Source organism: Pseudorasbora parva, chromosome 7 (genome assembly GCF_024679245.1).
Source record: "Pseudorasbora parva isolate DD20220531a chromosome 7, ASM2467924v1, whole genome shotgun sequence".
Lineage (NCBI taxonomy): Eukaryota > Metazoa > Chordata > Actinopteri > Cypriniformes > Gobionidae > Pseudorasbora > Pseudorasbora parva.
The window spans coordinates 35,055,215-35,076,484 of record NC_090178.1 but is presented as its reverse complement, the minus strand read 5'-3'; the positions used below and the strand labels follow the sequence as shown (position 1 = coordinate 35,076,484).

At 38.2% G+C, this 21,270-nt stretch overlaps 1 protein-coding gene across 3 annotated transcripts in view; it reads left to right on the top strand.

The window, feature by feature from the left end:
- ulk4 (unc-51 like kinase 4) overlaps positions 1–21,270 on the top strand; it is a 283,773-nt gene that overhangs the window by 13,733 nt on the left and 248,770 nt on the right. For all 3 annotated transcript variants that reach the window (XM_067449187.1, XM_067449185.1, XM_067449186.1), the window contains 6 exons: positions 3,554–3,661; positions 3,802–3,862; positions 7,476–7,669; positions 8,862–8,908; positions 9,886–9,964; positions 19,582–19,689. In XM_067449187.1, coding sequence (XP_067305288.1) covers positions 3,554–3,661; positions 3,802–3,862; positions 7,476–7,669; positions 8,862–8,908; positions 9,886–9,964; positions 19,582–19,689 — 597 coding nt within the window. The remainder of the gene's footprint in view (positions 1–3,553; positions 3,662–3,801; positions 3,863–7,475; positions 7,670–8,861; positions 8,909–9,885; positions 9,965–19,581; positions 19,690–21,270) is intronic.

The following is a 21,270-nucleotide window of genomic DNA, read 5'->3' as shown; positions in this document are numbered from 1 at the left end:
AAACTAATCTGTTTTTAGAGATAAAACTCTTTACATTCGATTTTCATGAAAACGCATCCCAGAGAACGATCTACTCGGTATCCATCTGGTAATTACCCCTAGGGTCATTTCTCACCAGAGTTGTCCTTTAAAGCTACACTGTGTAACTTTTTTAGTTTATTCTTAGCTAAAAACACTTAGTTCTTTCAAAAATATATCTGCTCATTAATGTATATTTACTTCTTTCAAGTAATAAAGTATTTTCGTAAGTTTATAATATGCCATTGAAAGTACATACGGGTGAGGGGTTCGAATGCCAGTCGCCATGTTGCCCCTCCATCTTGAAAGTACATTAGCCAAAGAGGGACATACCCATAAATTCAAGCTTCGCTTTTCACATTTTAACACTCGATGTCATGAACGAGGTCGAACTGGAAGCCATGTTAATCTTGGACTAAATCGGCCACCGTAGGAGTTAAAACGAAATCAGAATTGAGAGGAACAGAAACTAATATTCACCTGATTGTCATATACCTTTAAACCACTAGATGGGGGAAAATATCCCACAGTGTAGCTTTAAGAATTTTTAGATGTTTGGATCAGAAACAAGAAAAAAATACTAAATAAGAAGAATTTTTGCAGTGTAGGAAAATATTTTTAGATGTTTTTTGGACATAAATACGTATTAATAAATTCGATTTTGATGTTTAAAAGTCTTTAGGTTGTGACAAATGCAAATATAAGTGTAATTTAAATAAATCATAATTATCAATTCAAATATTGCACGTCAATTCAGAAGAATTCAGCCTATTTTGCCATCAATAACATAGATATGTTTGGTCAATACTGCAGAGTGCCGATGTTGTCTTTGCTGTATCAGTCGGCTATATATTTGTTTAATATGAAGTATGAAGGCCTTCCCTGTACATCAATAGCAGCAACAAGTGCGGCGTCAGACACGTTTCTGGTGGGCAAAGGCATAGAAAATGACATGACACAGTTGACACGCAACAGAAATGCCATGCTTGCAGTGTGTCTCTGGCCTCAGCAATGCAGATGATATGCAGGAAGAAATCATGATGATTGTGTTTGGAATTGGGATATGTTGGAATTATTTACACAGAAAATTGACGGCGGGAACATGGTCTGTAAATGTTACAGAGTGAGCTCGACATGAGTAATGGTTAAAATAAATAAATAAATAAAAATGTTGTTAGCAGGTGTCTCTTGGAAGATAGATATTATTCTCTTTTTTCCTTATTAAATAAACTTTAAATAATTGTTTTTATAATCTGAGTTTCTTACAGTTCATGACTATTTGATGTTTTTAGAGAAGGTTTGAAGATATGTTACAATTAAATAGAACTGTTGATACCGTAGCCTGCTTGCTGATAGGATATTATTTTGTTTCACATGAGTGTGCGCGCATTTGTCCTCGGGGTTCACCCTACACATCAGGATTTCTGATTGTAAATATTCAACATGTTTGGGACGGCTCTGAGTGACGTTCTTCCAAACAGGTTCTGACTCTCTTAACACACTTCACACCACAGGAAAATCTGATAAGAGAATCTCTAGAGCCATCAAGATAATCGGGAATGAACTAGGATTTCGGAAGGAGGAAAATCGGCCCAAAATCAGACCGTTTTTTTATTTATTTATTTTTTTTTTTTATTTTGGTGTGTACCCAGCATTACATGCACGTTCTTAAAGGCCCACTGAATTGCCTTGAAATGCGCTGCATTATTCAATGTGTTGATGTAATTTCCCCTGAAACGGCTCCAGCTGTTAGCAGCTCCTCCCCTTTTTTGAAACAGCCAATAGCGTTTCGTTAATATACAGTTTAATGTGAAAACAGACTTTATTCGCCTCAAATGAAAGCATATTTACACTGAATCGTTTCCTATCACATATATAGTGTGCTATGTACCTTTCACCATGTAGAAATTAGTAAATGTGTGTTAACAACTGACCGATTTCAGCCACAGCTTCAGCAGCATAGGGGATGGGTTTTAGATTCTAGAGAGCATTTTATTGGACAGAAGATTTGACGAGAAAGTGAAGTCTGCGATGATGTCACCAGAAGCTGAGATTCGTTTTAACAGAAATAGGAGACTGTACATTTTTTACGCTTATATCTCCTGAATGCAAATTTTGTCATAGTTTTGGAACATACCAGCTTATTCATAACTTTAAATCTAACACAGTCATACTAAAAGATAAAAAACTTGCATTTTGATTTCAGTGGACCTTTAAGTCGATTATGCCTATAAGCCAACAATGAACATGGTCATGTAAACGCGGTAACCCGTCTTCTTTTATCTGAGTAAGGTCATAAACGGCGTAAGCATAAACTGGTCGGGACAGGTATTTTTTTGCCTCTAACCCCAATTTCGCGCAGCATGTAAATGCATTAACCTGCTTTCTGTCAGCTTATTGAAGTGTGCATGTATGATAGGGGAAAAACGCAAACTTAGAGCAGATTTAAATGCATCCAGACAGAGCGAGCTAGCGTTTTGCATGAAATAAGGACATTTATCACAAACTTGTTTAATTCCCAGAACATTGTAAAGATGTGTTCTCTTCTCATGCAGCAGAAGTAGAAGGGGTTCAGTCAAAACGCTGGTGTAACTGCATGCGAGAATATGAGCTGCAAATCTCCCGCTGACACGGTGCACGCTTTATTTAACATCACAGCTGACGTAACGTTTGGAATACTCCGAGTCAGATACGGACATTATTATTTTTGATGTCACTGCAAGAAATTAACCCGGTTTATTAATAAAGTCATGTAAACGTGGTTTATTTGCATTGTTTGTTTACTGCTTTGCATGTTAACAGGGAAAACTTATTATATCAATAAGCTGATATTTATGAGTTATACGGTGTGCATGTAAAGGCGTCCAATGAGCGTCGAAGATCCAAACAATCTGAGATCATGCCAGATATTCAACAATCAAATCCAGCTTACTGAGTTAGCGACGTAGGCCTACGAAGAATGGACCCTAGTTTCATTCTTGCCTATTTATGGGGAAAATCATATTTTTCTTTTTTTATTGGGAAAACCATATATATATATTCATATTTAAGCCTTAAATAAACTTGCTATACACTTCAAATGATTATTCATGTAAATGTGCAATACTTTAATGACAAGACAAGGTGATGTAGGTGTAACAATTGATCTCCCCTCACTATGTTTAAAGTTTGGGAACTTTCCCTGGAACTTGGGCATCAAAATTACCCCTGAGCTTCCCAGTGGTAAATATAACTTGAGAGGGGTTCAGTTTTTAACTAGAAAACTCATATTAAAGATACTTCTGATACCATATGAAGGCAGTATAAGCTTATGTGTTTAACTTATTAAACACACCTGGACCATTTAATCAAGATCTTCAGGATTACTAGAAATTTCCAGCCAGGTATGCTGGAGTAGGTTGGATCTTATTTCTGCAGGAAGGTGGTAGAATAGGATTGGATAACCTTAAACTGGATTATTATATTTTGCCAGAATTTATAACACCATTGTTAAATATTATTTAAATAAAAGGAGTTTGTTGCATGTGTTCTGTAGGAATCCAGTGTTATGTTGGAGGAGCAGTGTGACATAAACACCTGTATTAAATCCCTATTATACATGGACAATGATCTCACAGTGACTCCCATCATGGATAACCCAAAGGTAAAGAGACCTTCAGTCCAACAATATAGACCATGTCTGAGGGACCTGTTGTCTAATCTGTGTCCCTATTCTAGTTTGTGTATGACAATGTTCTGTTTAACCTACACTGGTTTTAGTTTTTAAATCTGCTCTATTTTTAGATTTTAAAGACTGCTCCAGTTCGCTTTGACCCCAAAACTCTATGTGTACCAGCACACTCAGGTAAACTGAACTTTCTTTTTTTTTTTTTTTTTTTTTTGAAAATCTAAAATTCAAATTTTATCATGTACCCAACCTTAATGTCATTCCAATGTACACAAATTGTACTTTCACCTCACTGATGAACTACAATCCAGTCATAACGCTTACCAGCTCAGAAGCATTTTCAATAATAAGAATGAATTCATTTAATTGCGGAAAGATATATATATATATATATATATGTATATGTGTAATATGCATGCATACATACATACAGTGCCTTGCGTGCCCTACAGTGTCTTCCAACATAAAGATATAAAACTGTAATTTTTTGTGAATTATCAACAACAAGTGGGACACAATCATGAAGTGGAATGAAATGTAATGGATATTTCAAACTTTTTTAACAAATCAAAAACTGAAAAATTGGGCGTTCAAAATTATTCGGCCCCTTTACTTTCAGTGGAGCAAACTCTCTCCAGAAGTTCAGTGAGGATCTCTGAATGATCCAGTGTTGACCTAAATGGCTAATGATGATAAATAGAATCCACCTGTGTGTAATCAAGTCTCCGTATAAATGCACCTGCACTGTGATAGTCTCAGAGGTCCGTTTAAAGCGCAGAGAGCATCATGAAGAACAAGGAACACACCAGGCAAGTCCGAGATACTGTTGTGTAGAAGTTTAAAGCCGGATTTGGATACAAAAAGATTTCCCAAGCTTTAAACATCCCAAGGAGCACTGTGCAAGCGATAATATTGAAATGGAAGGAGTATCAGACCACTGCAAATCTACCAAGACCTGGCCGTCCCTCTAAACTTTCAGCTCATACAAGGAAAAGACTGATCAGAGATGCAGCAAAGAGGCACATGATCCCTCTGGATGAACTGCAGAGATCTACAGCTGAGGTGGGAGAATCTGTCCATAGGACAACAATCAGTCGTATACTGCACAAATCTGGACTTTATGGAAGTGGCAAGAAGAAAGACATTTCTTAAAGATATCTATAAAAAGTGTCATTTAAAGTTTGCCACAAGCCACCTGAGAGACACACCAAACATGTGGAAGAAGGTGCTCTGGTCAGATGAAACCAAAATTGAACTTTTTGGCAACAATGCAAAATGTTATGTTTGGCATAAAAGCAACACAGCTCATCACCCTGAACACACCATCCCCACTGTCAAACATGGTGGTGGCAGCATCATGGTTTGGGCCTGCTTTTCTTCAGCAGGGACAGGGAAGATGGTTAAAATTGATGGGAAGATGGATGGAGCCAAGTACAGGACCATTCTGGAAGAAAACCTGATGGAGTCTGCAAAAGACCTGAGACTGGGACGGAGATTTGTCTTCCAAAAAGACAATGATCCAAAACATAAAGCAAAATCTACAATGGAGTGGTTCAAAAATAAACATATCCAGGTGTTCGAATGGCCAAGTCAAAGTCCAGACCTTAATCCAATCGAGAATCTGTGGAAAGAACTGAAAACTGCTGTTCACAAACGCTCTCCATCCAACCTCACTGAGCTCGAGCTGTTCTGCAAGGAGGAATGGGGAAACATTTTAGTCTCTTGATGTGCAAAACTGATAGAGACATACCCCAAGTGACTTACAGCTGTAATCGCAGCAAAAGGTGACGCTACAAAGTGTTAACTTAAGGGGGGCAAATAATTTTTCACGCCCAGTTTTTGATTTGTTAAAAAAGTTTGAAATATCCAATAAATTTCATTCCACTTCATGATTGTGTCCCACTTGTTGTTGATTCATCACAAAAAATGACAGTTTCATATCATTATGTTTGAAGCGTGAAATGTGGCAAAAGGTCGCAAAGTTCAAGGGGGCCGAATACTTTCGCAAGGCACTATAAATATAGATATTTGTATTATTTAAACTAGTCTATTATTTCAACTCTGCAAATTTTAAAGGCGTGCCATTTGTTTAACACTAAAATACTTAACTGTTTAATGCGCAGAGAGTTTATTCTTAACTAGTTTATAACTGTGATCCATTCGATGTAATCTGTCGTGGCTACTAGGGGTTGAACTACAGATTTTTTAATGTCTACATTTATGTGATGAAATTTGAGTCGACGTTGACATCATTAATTAACACATAAGCAGAGAGAGAGAGAGAGAGAGAGAGAGAGAGAGAGAGAGAGAGAGAGAGAGATAATTAATTCTAGATGGCAGTGTCTCTCAACTATTAGTGACACTGTTATCAAGAAATATTTGCTAGAACTTTTCAGTTTCGAAGCTATTTTATTGATGAATCACAGAAATAGTGCTGAACGTACATTTCTGCTCTACGGAGTGATTCTGTGTGGCGTGTGTGATCTCCGTGAGGTGATTCTGTGTGGCGTGTGCGATCTCCGTGAGCTGTGCGTGCATTACAATGATCGCAGTATGCATTAGTTTAGAAGGCAGATTAACTTTACATGTATACGCTTTTTAAATCCTGCATTCTTCCAATCAATGTTAGCATCCAGATGGCATAAACATGTCTTGTGGAGGGCTCTCTGAGTGTGCGTTTATTTGTCATTTTAATTTGTTGAAAACGGAGCGTGCGTGCCAGGAAATGGCTTATCCTGTTGTGCCCTCTATAGGCCAACGACTAGTCAACATCAAGCTTAAAGAAAGTGTATGTAATGCTGCTTTCACGTGCTATCGGAAAGGTCGTAATTCCCACTTTCAAAGTCGTAATTACGAGCTCATCTCATTGAAGTGAGTGACTCCAAAGGGCGTTCATGTTCAATTTTTAACTAGGAAACTCGTATTTACGATCATTCCGATAGCACATGAAGGCAGCATAAGATTGTGGCCAAAACTGGCATTGCAATCACTTACAAATTACTTTAGAGCGGTATATCCTTACCTCCACCGTCCACCCTGACTCGAGGTTGCCAGATAGGCTGCAGGAACGTTTGTAGCTGCAGCTTTGGCAACTAGAGCAGAGCTGGCAACCCGGATGCAGAAACACTACTGACATTGTGATTGGTAGATAGGTGGAGGGTGGAGCTTCAGTCCAAAACACATGTCAACATCAACATCAGTTGAGGGCTGCAACAACAACCTTTAAATGACAATAACCTGGCCGGACTACTGTTGTCAGTTATATAAGTATTTGAATTTAACATGATTTCTCAATGTCTAGTGACATATCAGGGCCATTTTATGATTAATTGAAATACATGTCTTACATACAGTTCCTTTAAAGTGCCATGGCAGAGCACTAAAGTAGACTAGTGCAACCCCTAGTTGCAACAAGTGTTGTTGTTTTTTGCAGTGCTATTTTGGTGATACTTTAAAATAAGGCTTCATTAGTTAACTACATTGGTTAACTTGAATTAAGAATTAACAATAATTTTACAGTATTTTATTAATCTTAATGCTAATTTCAACATACTAATACATTATGGAAATCAAATGCTGTATTTGTCATTAGTTAAGGCACTGTAAACTATAACATGAACAGCCAAATTGTTATTAACTAACATTAAAAATATGAATAAATACTGTAACAAATCGAATGCTCATTGTTAATTCATATTAGTAAATACATTAAATAATGTTAACAAATTAGAATGTATGTATGTATGCAGTGCACACTAAAACCACACATCTCTGCACATCCCTTTCTCAGCTGAACGGTTGTCCTCTCTGAACTCAGAGGATTGGTCTCAGTTCGTACAGCAGGTGTGTGCTGTTCTGGAGTCAGTGGACCGTGCCGGATCAGCCAATGCCACAGCACCACGCACTAAACTCAACCTACTGTGTTACCTCTGCTCTGTCTGTAACCACAGAGAGACGGCCACACACCTTATACACTCCCAGCTGGTAAGATGCATCTGAAACGCGTGCTTTTGAAAGGAATAATGTACAGTCACATGGTCATTATCACAAATTAAGGGGTGATTGGTTGTCACATAGCACCCTGATCTTGTATCACCCTAAAGGGGTTTACATTGTGACAATGAACAGCTGACTTCTGAGAGTAATAATCAACATTTAAGCGTTCGATTTGTTCCAAGAAAAGAAAATATTTAAAATTAAAGATCTACAAATCTCTGACAGAGTGTCATTGATGCATATCTTTTCTTAAAATGTGTGGTGTAATCGGTAACGCGTGCAAGTTGATTAAACAGTCGGAATATCGGCACATCCCTATAGTATAGCACACCCCTACTTCCTGCGGTACTGGAGCTAACCTTTAAAGACACACTCATCAGCTGCTCTCACTGAAACTAAAAAAAAATGTTTTACATACCCTCATCATGTTTGCATTTTAAATTATACCCATGTATAAAAATGCTTTTTTTAATAAAAAAGAAGTTGAAGATAATTTTGTAACTTAGAGAACATTTTAATTTGCATTCCATGCGTTGCAAATCTTACTTTTCTTTTCTGATATTAACGAGTAGTTGGAACTTGGAAGTGTAGGTCATCTAATGAGTGAAGTTGAACAATAGTGTGTCAGCTGAGGAATTGGTGTCTGCTGCCTCCTCGTCTCAGTCTGAAAATGAGCTTCCTCTTCCTTCGCTTACATCAATGTAAACTGTAAACAGAGGAACTTCATAGATTTGATATATATTAGAGTTCAATGGCACCAAAAGGGAAGCCTAGCCAATGCAAATCAGATAAGAAACAATTGTATTTTGGATTTGAACATTTTAGTCATTTTTAAGTATAATTTTGTTTCGACAGTATCCTCTTCTGGCCACTAGGTGTCTCTCCACCATTTAAATTTCCATTTGTCTCAAAGGGTAATTACTTGAGCACTCTGGATACAGGTTTTTTTTATTTTGTGCCAATCACTATGCCATGTGACCAGTCACTTTGGAGTCGCAAAAAATCTGGTTTTGATATGACGACAGCACTGATTAGCTGATGGAACATAATTATAAAATATAACAACATCATGCTGTTATGAGTTATTTAAAGAACCGTCAATAGCTCTGATTTAATGAAATTCAAAATATATTGAGACATCTCAAAACATGACACTTTTTTTTTTAAATTTTATTTCCAGTTCTCTGTGCTGGTTCAACAGATGCGACATGCTCCGAACTGGGATATGTAAGTGTTACACTTCTTCAGTATCTAATTCTTTGATTAAATAATAATAATAATAATAATAATAATAATAATAATAATAATAATAATAATAATATTACTACTTCTACTACTACTACTACTACTACTACTACTACTACTACTACTACTACTACTAATAATAATAATAAGGACATAATATTACTACTACTAATAATAATAATAATAAGGACATAATATTCTCTTTTTTTGTTGTTGTATTGCTTTCACTTTGATTTCACTTAATCAAATACATTTACCGGTATACAAATCAACCACATTCTTTTGCCGGATCATACTGTAACTAGTATAGCATTCTCAGATGACACTATTGGTGCCAGCCTTGGAGTGTCTGCTCAAAAAAATGCAGTGGCTGTCTCTCTCCTCTGTCCCTTTGGCTCTGAGTGGAAGGAATGACAGGCATGTGTCTCACTGGCCCCTCACAGGATTGTAGCCTTTATCTCCACACTACAGTCACCAAGCAACGGACAGAACGACTTTAGTTTTAAATGACACTGAAAACCAGCATTAAACGCTGCTCATTTAAATATGATGTGGCATGTTTACAATCTGTACAATGCTGTTATATTCAATACCGTTCAAAAGTTGTAAATAGAATTCTGTTGGGTGCTTTTATTTAATGAGAAATAAGGTAAAAATAGTAATATTTTGAAATATTACTATTTTAATATTACTAATATTGAGACAAAGAGACCCCTGGCCTAGATACAGAGTATGAATAGGAATAAAGTTGCATATCAACCTCCAAAAATCAATGCTGAAAAACACCAATATTGAAACCATACTGCTGTATTGCTCATATTGTTATTCTTAAAATGGCAGAAGAGAGCCATTTATATATGTAAAAGATGGAATAAAATGTCAAATTTTAACAAAGTAGAAAAGCTTTAATGAAACGAACAGCTAGATTTGTCATTTGATTGTTTAACGTTGTGTTTTAGAAGGAGCAAAGTGATGAGAGTGATTGGCCTTCTGGCCTCCCATTGCACAGAGCTCGGAGACGACGTTCCTGTCACGGAGGTGAGACTTGTGTGTCTGTGTGTGTTTGAAGCATGATGGACATTAAAGCATGTTATTTTTGAAATAACAATGGGCAACCAGCAGGTGTCACTGTAGCATTGCAGTATTCTCATCTGCCACGCAGAGGAAAAAAAAATACTAAACAAAATAATTTCTCAGCTCTCAAACCAAAGCACTTGAAATCCAGTAAAAGCCAGGTGAAATTAGCTTTTAATGTCTCTACCCCAGCCTTTCAAATACAAAAGGACAGACATCTCGTCCAAACAGGTTTAAAAAAAGCTTTTACTAATCATCAAAGCGCTGCACTGATGCATTGTGGCCAACCAAAAACAAATTCTTCCACCCCAATCCTTGATTTTACACAGGTTTTTCTTCCGTTCCACCACCAACTTCTCCACCTCTTTGTTCATGGAGAATTTTGCATACCACCCAGGCTCTGCGTAGACAGCGGCACAAAATGGCCGTCCATCGTAATCTAGCAAGGCTGAGTTTTGTGCCGTTTTACACAATAAAAGCTTAAACTTTGGAGCTCTTCTCGGTGGCTTCTTCTTCTTTCTCGCTTTTCTGGGCTCAGTGGGTCGGTATTGAAGAAGCGCTCGGGGTGAAGGACTCTCTCCCTAGTTCTCTACGGGGGTTCTGTGTCTGAGCGGCCGATCCTGTCATGGCGATTTCTTTCAGTGCTTCACTTTGGTGAGAGAAAAGCAGAGCTGCTTTCTTATGGTTCTTCTGCACTCTAGAGGGCCTTCTTGGATAATGAATTGAACTATTTTGCATCATACACTTGCCGATTTTATAAATGGGTACAGAAAAATAAACTGGGCATCATGCACCGACTGAGGATCACGCACTACCAAACTTTCAAATAATTTTAAATGCAACAAACTCATTCGTCACATTGCTAAGAGACCCATGAAAAATAAAATAAAATAGACCTTAATCAGGGTATATGCCATATTGAATTCAATGCGGATGACGACGATGATGTGGGGAGTACATTTACAGCCTTTACAGTGGCATGCACTATATAAAGGTCCTAGATCACGTTATCACCACAACTCACAACTTTCAAAAATGTTTGTGTCTACTGAAGTGTTTTTTGAAGAGATTTTGTCAGCTGAACAGTTATGCTGTTAAACAACAGTACAATCCATTGAATGCACTGTACTTTCCCTCATAGCCTCGTTTTGAATCCTGTCAAATTTAAACATGGCACTACCCTGATTAAGGTCTGTATGTGTTTTGAAATTGAGCTTTATCAATATATCTGCATTTACACTGGCACAAAAAAAATAAAAAAAATAAATCTGACACGTCGGATATTGTTAAACATGTAAACAAAAATCCACACAATATTACATTTTGTTGCGTCTGTTCTAAGTCACTTCCAAATGTGGTTGTAAATCTGATATGTGTTCGCTATCTGACCTACGTCTAAATGCGTCAAGATGAGGGCCACCTCAAGATCAGGGCGAAACAACGTTTACCCACAAAGATATCTTTTCTTGTGTTTTACTGAGGAGGAAACTTTGGCCACAGACAGAAACATTAGGAACATAGAAAGTGTTTTGAGTCAATGCCCTGTACATTTTATAAATAAAATAGCTTTGCTATGGAAAGCTACATTTATATTTTTGAGCAATGATGAGATAACGTCGCTGTTTATGAGATAATTGCACTGGCGCAGGTAATACACACACACACACACACACACATACAAACTTCTTGAGAATTCATTTCATGGGGACATTCCATCAACGTAATGATTTGTATACTGTTCAGACTATATATTCTATCCCTTAAACCTGAACCTATCCATCACAGAAAATGTTCTGCCTTTTTACATTTTCAAAAAACTTCACATAGTATGATTTATAAGCTGTTTTCCTCATGGGGCCCAAAAAATGTCCCCACAAGGGCAAGGATTTTGGATGCTGCCATCTTTATGCGGATGTCCTGTTCAGTTAAACTTTGTGTTGCAAGCATCAATGACAGCTTAACATTTACATGCTGGCAAGTGGTCATGGTATAAGTGGGATAATTATATCTGGTGTACATTAAAGTCAAACAACCAACTGACGTGAATTATGTAAATACATTTTTATATATGGCCATTCAAAACCCAATGATTAACTGTAACTGTCGCTGAAAGCGATCAGCAATGGAATCATTCTAGTTGGGCATGGATTAATGAAATGCAGATATCGAAATACCAGTCTTTTTTTTTTTTTACATGAATGTTAACATGCAGAATAAAAAAAAAAAAAAAAATGTGGTCAAATAATTGTATCTCTGTGACTAGCCTTGCAGTTTAAACTCAGTCAAACGTGCATATTTCCTCCGACTGGATGGAATAGGTCTAAAGTTAAATAAAATCGGAGTGTGTGCCCATCAGACACTGCGATTTTCTATGAAATTGTCAACTAATACTGCCTAAAATCAGCAGACTAGCTCTGACTTTCAGCATTGAGCATCAATTTCATCCAGTTTGTATACTTAGTAAAAATCTGGGCAAAAGTTGTGTAGTGTATTGCATCCTTAATTGTATTACCTGAGAAATGTGCTTTAAAAGAGTCACAAAATGGATTTTGAGTTGCAATGTGCGTTGTTTGTGGGAGCTGGAAGCTTTGCAATAAGAGGATCCACATAGGTAAGGTTCACCCATAGGCAGAGTCCATCATCTAAAAGAAACTTAGGCTAATTCATTGTCATGGCAACGATAAAAGCTTCTATAAATAGAAATGTCGCACAGGGGCTTGATGCAGGAGGAAGGAAATTACAGAATTACAGGTAGAGCAGACAAGTCTCATCTCAGAAAAGTTTCCTTTCCTTTGCTTTTTGTGCTCTCTCTCTTTCTACATCCACCCAAAAACACTTGGTCCTTCTCCGTCTGACGTTTGGTTCGCTCTCTAATCCTCCATAAGACCCTCTGTGTCTGTGTTCGCCATGAATACTTGAGCACTAGTCTAATGAAGTGGTAAATTAATCATTGTCCTTGGCACCGGCAATCCCCCGTGCCCCTAGCCTAAATTCACAGTTACTCTCAGAAGAGCCTGACTGTTTCCCCTGACCAATCCCATTACACACTGCTAAGAATTACAGCAGAGCCATCTGAAGGAGGTACCACAGGGATGAGCCAGTTTGGTTTTTTTCACTACTTTATTTTATTTGATAGTAAACCATTTTCTGGAAAGTCATTTTAAAGTAACTTCTTCCATATATATATTTCATAGAGAAATGTATTTTAAATCCAGATTCTGTCAGCGCATAAAGGCATCGCCATCTGCAGCGTCTTGTGCCGGAGGGAGTGAATATTTCAGAGTTGAATTTTAAGTGGCACACGAGTATCGGTGCGATTGGAAACCAGCGAGAGAGTATCAAGGGCACTCTGGTTTCTCCCTCGCTCTGCCCGCTGGACGTCTGAGACCTGTACGGTTTGACTGCATTTGTCTGACTGACTCAGGGAATGATATTGATTCTCTGAGCTTCAGTTGATTAGATCTGCATCTCACAATGGTAACTCTGCTTCTCGTGTCCTTTGTCTCACATTGTCAATATTGTTAGGAATCTGAATTTTAAATCTGGTTTTTGGTGTGACACTTTTTTTTTTCTTTTGGCTTTGTAGAAAATAGTGAAGTTAGAATACTTCCAGACAAACTCCTATAAGTTTGTTGTAGGTAGAAATATGCTGGCTGATAAAATCCTCCACTCATGCCCACATTAATAATTACATTATTAGAGAGATTTAAGAAACTTATTAAACACAGGTATGGGTAGTGTGAACATAGTGGATACTGATTCAGGTCAACTTTGGAAGTTTCTTAATTTGGGCTCTTTTACTGCTCTAGATAAACTGATCTACTCACTAGTTTAATGGAACACTGGGCAATGAGATCCATTATGTGACTCAATAGTACACTTTAAAAAATGCTGGGTTTGTCCATTTTCAACCCAACTTGGATTGTTTTTAACCCAGCATTTTTTTTACAGTGTAGGGGTGGGAATCTTTAAACACCTCACAATCCGATCCAGATTTTGATCTGTTTTTTTTTTTCTTTTTTGTCTTACCGTAATTCGTTTACAGACTTGTAAATCTTAAGTTCTTTGCACACAGTCCACAATTTTCATATGCACTTTTTCATATTCGTCATCTCGTGGCTCTGAATTGCTAAAACCCCTCTCAGAATTCTTGCTATGGATTTGGGAAACTTGATCCGAATTATTTTATGACGGACTAAAGTTTGTAAGAGTGTGTAAATGTGATGGACACAACGTGAGGTCGTATTTATTTTTTAACATGTGAAAAATTCAGATGAGAATTTTTTTTTTTTTAATTAAAAATTAGAAATATAAAAAATAAACATAAATAATAAATAAATAAATAATTGAATTCTATAAACGAATATAGCTTCAAAAAATAAAAGCAAGTAGTAGTAATAAAGAGGAACAAAGAAACATATTACAAGCGATACATAAAGAATGCTTTCAGTTTTCCATTCAAGAGCTGTAAGGGATTTCTCTCTTTCTCATCTTTACTGTTGTGTGATTTATTACTGATGACATCATAGACAGCAGGAGATCTAATGAACAATAATGCACAGATCTCTTGAGATGTTGTTTGTCCTGCTGTTTAATCCCTTAAAACAGAACTGACTCCGTTTACATTATTTTCGTGTCATAAAAGCATTTTGAGATGCAAGTACATTTAACCACGTCGCACACAGCCAATATGCACAATAACTCTTCTCAAAGAGCATGTGAGCATTTGAAATTGAAAGCAGTCTTCTGACAGTGAGTTTCATATTTTGCCCACAATATGCCAAATGACATAAATTATGCCTTCATAGAGCATTTTTAAGGAAAATAAAGGCAGACAAGACCACGCACTGCAAGCGCAACGTCAAGAAAAGCACGGATATCCTGTGCAATGAAGTCCACGAATGTCCGAATTTCCACTAAAAAAAAAAAAAAAAAATATATTTATTTATTTTTATTTTCATCGAGGGGTCTGAAATTGTCATCGTAGAAGCATGTCCACTGTGAGAGACATTATCTAAAAAAAATCCAGAAATCACAATATATAATATTTTTTAAACTATTTATTTGTATGATACAGCTGCACATATGTATTTGAACACCTGAGGAAATTAATGTTAATATTTGGTACAGTAGCCTTTGTTTGCAATTACAGAGGTCAAACGTTTCCTGTAGTTTTTCACCAGGTTTGCACACACTGCAGGAGGGATTTTGGCCCACTCCTCCACACAGATCTTCTCTAGATCAGTCAGGTTTCTGGCCTGTCGCTGAGAAACACAGAGTTTGAGCTCCCTCCAAAGATACTCTATTGGGTTTAGTTCTGGAGACTGGCTAGGCCATGCCAGAACCTTGATATGCTTCTTATAGAGCCACTCCTTGGTTATCCTGGCTGTGTGCTTCGGGTCATTGTCATGTTGGAAGACCCAGCCTCAACCCATCTTCAATGCTCTAACTGAGAGAAGGAGGTTGTTCCCCAAAATCTCGCAATACATGGCCCCGGTCATCCTCTCCTTAATACAGTCCAGTGGCCCTGTCCCATGTGCAGAAAAACAGCCCCAAAGCATGATGCTACTACCCCCATGCTTCACAGTAGGGATGGTGTTCTTGGGATGGTACTCATCATTCTTCTTCCTCCAAACACATTTAGTGGAATTATGACCAAAAAGTTATATTTTGGTCTCATCTGACCACATGACTTTCTCCCATGACTACTCTGTATCATCCACATGCTCATTGGCAAACTTTAGACGGGCCTGGACATGTGCTGGTTTAAGCAGGGGAACCTTACATGCCATGCAGGATTTCAAACCATGATGTCTTGGTGTATTACCAACAGTAACCTTGCAAACGGTGCCCCCAGCTCTTTTCAGGTCATTGACCAGCACCTCCCGTGTAGTTCTGGGCTGATCTCTCACCTTTCTTAGGATCATTGAAACCCCACAAGGTGAGATCTTGCATGGAGCCCCAGTCCGAGGGAGATTGACAGTCATGTTTAGTCTCTTCCATTTTCTAATGATTGCTGTTTTCCCATAGCCCTTTCCAGCCTTGTGGAGGTGTACAATTTTGTCTCTAGTGTCTTTGAACAGATCTTTGGTCTTGGCCATGTTAGTAGTTGGATTCTTACTGATTGTATGGGGTGGACAGGTGTCTTTATGCAGCTAACGACCTCAAACAGGTGCATCTAATTTAGGATAATAAATGGAGTAGAGGTGGACATTTTAAAGGCAGACTAACAGGTCTTTGAGGGTCACAATTCTAGCCGATAGACCGGTGTTCAAATACTTATTTGCAGCTGTATCATACAAATAAATAGTTTTTTTTTTTTTTTTTTTTTTTTTTTAATCATATATTGTGATTTCTGGATGTCTCTCATAGTGGACATGCACCTACGATGACAATTTCAGTTTGATTAAAGTTTTCCTCACATTAATGCCATCAAACAAAAGTTTTTCTATAGAGTTGATCTGAGCTAATGCACTGCAGATACACAGACTACACACAGAGGCAGCTGTTCCTTAAACACAGGACCCCATTAAAGTGCAAATCATGTCTAGAACAAGGAGATTAAATATATACATCTAAAAGAGAGAGTTTGGATTAGCTTCGTTTGTATTAAGGTGGCAAAGTGCAGAAAACATAATGTTTAATGCACATCTTTGATAATGAGCCAACTAGATCACAGTCTCTTAGTCAGTCTTACTGAGCTGGATCATATACCTGTCTTGAGTTCCTGGATTCATAGTTTGAAAACCCGTACCTGAGGGAATCCTGCTGGGAATCTTTTCCAGCATGCCACCTCTATACACCTTAAACCTTCTAATACCCAGCTTGACATGCATGCTATCTGTGCATGCAGACGATAATGATGTTTTCCAAAGCAGTATAGCATGTTTATGTCTGGCGAATAATAGCAGCATATGCAAGAAGAAAATTTGTGTGTATGTGTGTGCGTGTTTGTTGATGATAATGATACGTTCTAGAGCAGGAATTACTTTGCTCTACTTTGTATGCGTGGCGTACTGAATAAGACAGCTTAGCCTTGTTTGTTTCTTCCTGTGTAACGGGAATCATCGCTGCACGTCTCTCTCTGCCAAGACTCATCAAACACAGCCGCCAACATCTGTTCCTTGCAAAGTCATCACTTATGAGACTTTAACAGTCATGGGGCCAAAAGTGCTAAACAGGGAATTTGCATAGCACCCTACTGAGAGAACAACAGCAGAGAGAGAGAAGCATATATACTTACCCATCCGAGCACTCAGAGAGAATGAAGATAATAGAATGCTAAAGGCCAGAGCTGTGTGGAAGAGACCATATATAGGTCTGTTTAATTTTTTTTAAAACGCAGACCCAAAACGGCAGGGGAACAGACCAAATGTTTTTATGACTCACCCTGCACTCATGACATCCAGTCAGATGCTCTCTAGTAGGAAAAAGTCCCTCCTCTAATGCCACCTGCCACCAACTAGAAATAGCAGGTAGCAAATAATCATGATTCACAGCTGTGGTGCAAGCAAAAAGCTTTTGGCTATTAAAAAATGTCCTACCCGGTGTCGTTTTAATAGGTAATATAGACACAGCTTAGACAAACTCCGCTTAAAGGGGTCATATAATGGAACATGCACTTTTACAAGTTGATTGTGCGGAAATGTGTGTTGGCAGTGCCTGTACACAACCATCCTATAATGATAAAAATACAACCAGTTTTTTTTTCTTTAAATCTCCTTATATGTTTTCTCCTGTCTCAAATCGAGCTGTTCGAGCGACGATTGTTAACTGACAGCAGCGTTTCAACACAGCCATTGTTGAAACGCTGGAGCAGAATGGTGTAAACGATTGTTGTTCTGTTTTCAGGTGTAATAATGAACACAGCAGTCATTTTATTGTTCCTAAATCTGAACCGCTGAAGACACAGTGGCTGAGTTTTGTTTTCGAAGGGAATATTCCCCCCGATTAACGTCAATGTTTCCGCGACTCATTTCTCACTAGACTGCTTTATAAATGAGGGTCAGTATAAAACAGGTTTTTGCTGAGAAGCTGCTCCTGAAAAAAGGATCGGTACCAACTATTTCTGTTCCTGCGGCACCTCCAAAAGAAGCGAGTGTAGTTTGTAAACGCTTGCATAAGTTCATAACCATGGGGGTCACTAGGCCCTTCTTTATGACAGTATTACTTGATCAATTTACACTAAACAGCTATCTCTGATGTAAAGATGTTTTTTTTTTAATTCAAATGAACTATGCTAGTTCTGCACCTGAAATAAATGAGCATGGCGTGTGGTCCGTCCAGTACTAATATTCAGTGTAACGTTAATGCTTTGCTTAACGTTATGATAGAGAACAAGTAACCGAGTAGGCTAACATACCTGCATATTTCTCTTTCTTTTTTATATTTCCTCTTTTTTTCTTTTTACGATACTGAGCACCTGATGGCTTTGACCTCTTCATGATGATGAAACTAAAGCACGGATGACGACGTTCCCTCTACATGATCTCATTTCATTACAGCAGCGCCACTATCACCATGGCGACTTCACTCCAATAATCGCAACTATAATCATAATGCCCTGAAATAGCAAAAGTATGAAATATTAATAATAAAATACATATGAAATAACAAAAAAATCTTGTTGGGGCGGGGGGCTCACTGGTGCCCCCCAGCTGTTGGTTCCCTAGGCGACCGCCTAGTTTGCCTATGCCTAGAAACGGCACTGCTGACAAGCCAACATTTACCGAAAAAAGTTTGTATTGGCATTAGCTGTAACATCAATCTGTCAATGAACTAACGTAAACATATACAAACACTACGCTAGTGTTACCCTGCCAGTACATACAAAGATAGATCAAAGTGACATTATGTTAACCAACCATTCAAAAACGTCCTGCTCGAGCCTTAATTGTTGAATTTGGTTGGTGCTGTTATCTTGTTCCGGTTCTGACTCCGGTTTAAATTGATAACGTTGCACAGATGTGTCCTCAGAGACTCCTGTTGCCATTCTTTCCCCTCAACTGTTGTCAAGGCAACTCTCCACGTGTGTTGTGTCAAAACATCCGACAGATAAGAAGGGGTGGGGTGAGCAAAGCTCATTAGCATTTAAAGTGTCATGCACTGAAATGGCTTGCTGAAAACAGAGCTGTTTTTGACCAGGAAAAAACGTGGTTTTAGCGCCGACAGCAGACACGCCCCAGCATTTGAGAGCAGAGAATGCTGCTTATTTTTTCAAGATTTTGATAAGCCATTTTATTTACTTGTTTGTGATTCAAACTTGGCTGGGTGGTTAATAACATTTGTCTGTTGTGTGACAAACACTGAACACATGTTAAATTTGGACTTTAAGTTTAAGATGAACAGAATTAATTTAGGTGTTTATTTACATTTAAAGATTGATCAATGCACATACATAGAGGACATTTAATTTGGTAAATTGCAGCTCAAATGTGCTTGCCTGCGAAAGTGAACGGAACAACACAAGGGTAAATGATGACGCAATACAATTTTTTGGGTAATTCCATAGTGATTCATAGGGCTTAATTAACTAAATAATGCCACTTATTATAGATAAAATATGATGTTTTGTTCCTCAGGCGGTGGCCATGTTCACAGAACTGATCCGGGAGAACTTCAGGAGCAGCAAATTGAAGCAATGTTTGATTCCACCACTAGGGGAGCTACTCTATCTCATTGCTACACAGGTAAACAACAACAACAACAACAAAAATCTTTACTTGGTGACATTTTTAGAACAGTTTTATTTTATATAAACACAATAGCATTTATTTTTTTATAAATTATAGTATTTATTTAACTTCTAGCTAATATATTAATAAAATATATACCGTATTTTCCGGACTATAAGTCGCACTTTTTTTCATAGTTTGGCTGGTCCTGCGACTTATAGTCAGGTGCGACTTATATATCAAATTTAATTCATACTGACTGACAAGAATAAACATATAGCCGCGAGAATGCGCTCTATGCTGCTCCTGTAGCCTAATATTTACTTATACACAACAACTTAGAAAGACTGAACACAAACAAAATGCTCCCATAAAGGAAATCTTATTCTGCAAAATACAAACAGCATGTAGTAAAACATGCAGCGGAGAACGATTCTCACAGCATTCGTCTCGCGCGGCTGAGCCTCTCCCGGCAGAGAGTTCAAGCCTCTGTGGACTCGTTCCTTCAGCTCTGGCCATCTTGCTTACAGTCCGCAAGTAGATTTCTTTTTCTTCTTCATCACAATTAAAGTAACCTCTGCTTTTCGCCAGTCCCTTACAAGTTTCTCACTCACTTCAAACTTTCTTTCTTCTGCTCGGGTTATGCAGTGAAGCGGGCACGAGCGAGTGCACGCGAGCAGGTGGTCGCATGCGCGCGCGGGTGGTCGCGTGCTCGCATGCGCGCGGCTCCAGCTCTGCCCTAATGCGACTTATAGTCCAGTGCGACTTATATATGTTTTTTTCCGCGTCATGACGCATTTTTTGACTGATGCGACTTATACTCCGGAGCGACTTATAGTCCGGAAAATACGGTATGCATTTAAGATGGGTTATGCTTGGAAATGCTAGCAAAATTGAGCTAGAACTCAAATAACTTCATAATTTGCTGGCAGTTAATTCTGATTATTCAGTTTGGTAATGAAAACTAATAAATCTCAAATAACAATGCAAAATTGATAACATTTCTGATGTTTAGGGCACGTTCACACTTGTAGTTCAGTTCACTTGGTTAGTTTGGTCCTGACCAAAAAACTCCCATGACGTATTGCCTATTTTGAGATGGAACAATGCTGTGTGCTGGGATAAATGCACTCGTTGTGTGTGCGTAGTCTGAATATGATGGTATTTTGACCAGCTGAGAATTTGTGAAGAGCTTATAAAATAAGCAGAGGAGTCAAAACAGCAGGAAACCCTCTGTCACGCACAAAAAAACCATAAACAAACATCTTCTGCGAGGAGACGCTGCTCTGATGCCTATACTGATTGAACTGTGATGGGCAAACTCCCGACTATGAGGAGAAAAACTCTATATGCGTGAGCAGCGTTTACACATTGTGGTCACACGTCTTCCAAAGTCGTGGGCAAACTGATTCGAAAGACCGCCGTTCGCCAGTTTCTGCGTTTACTGTCGTTATATTAAGCCCTGTCCAACGACTCTCTACACGATGTGATTGGCGCAACCAGAGTTTGGCGTTTTCAGCTTAGAAGTGAATTGAGAGTTGCTAGATGACACTCGTGGCAAATTAGATTTGCTGCTGCTAGGGTGCGTCTAGATTT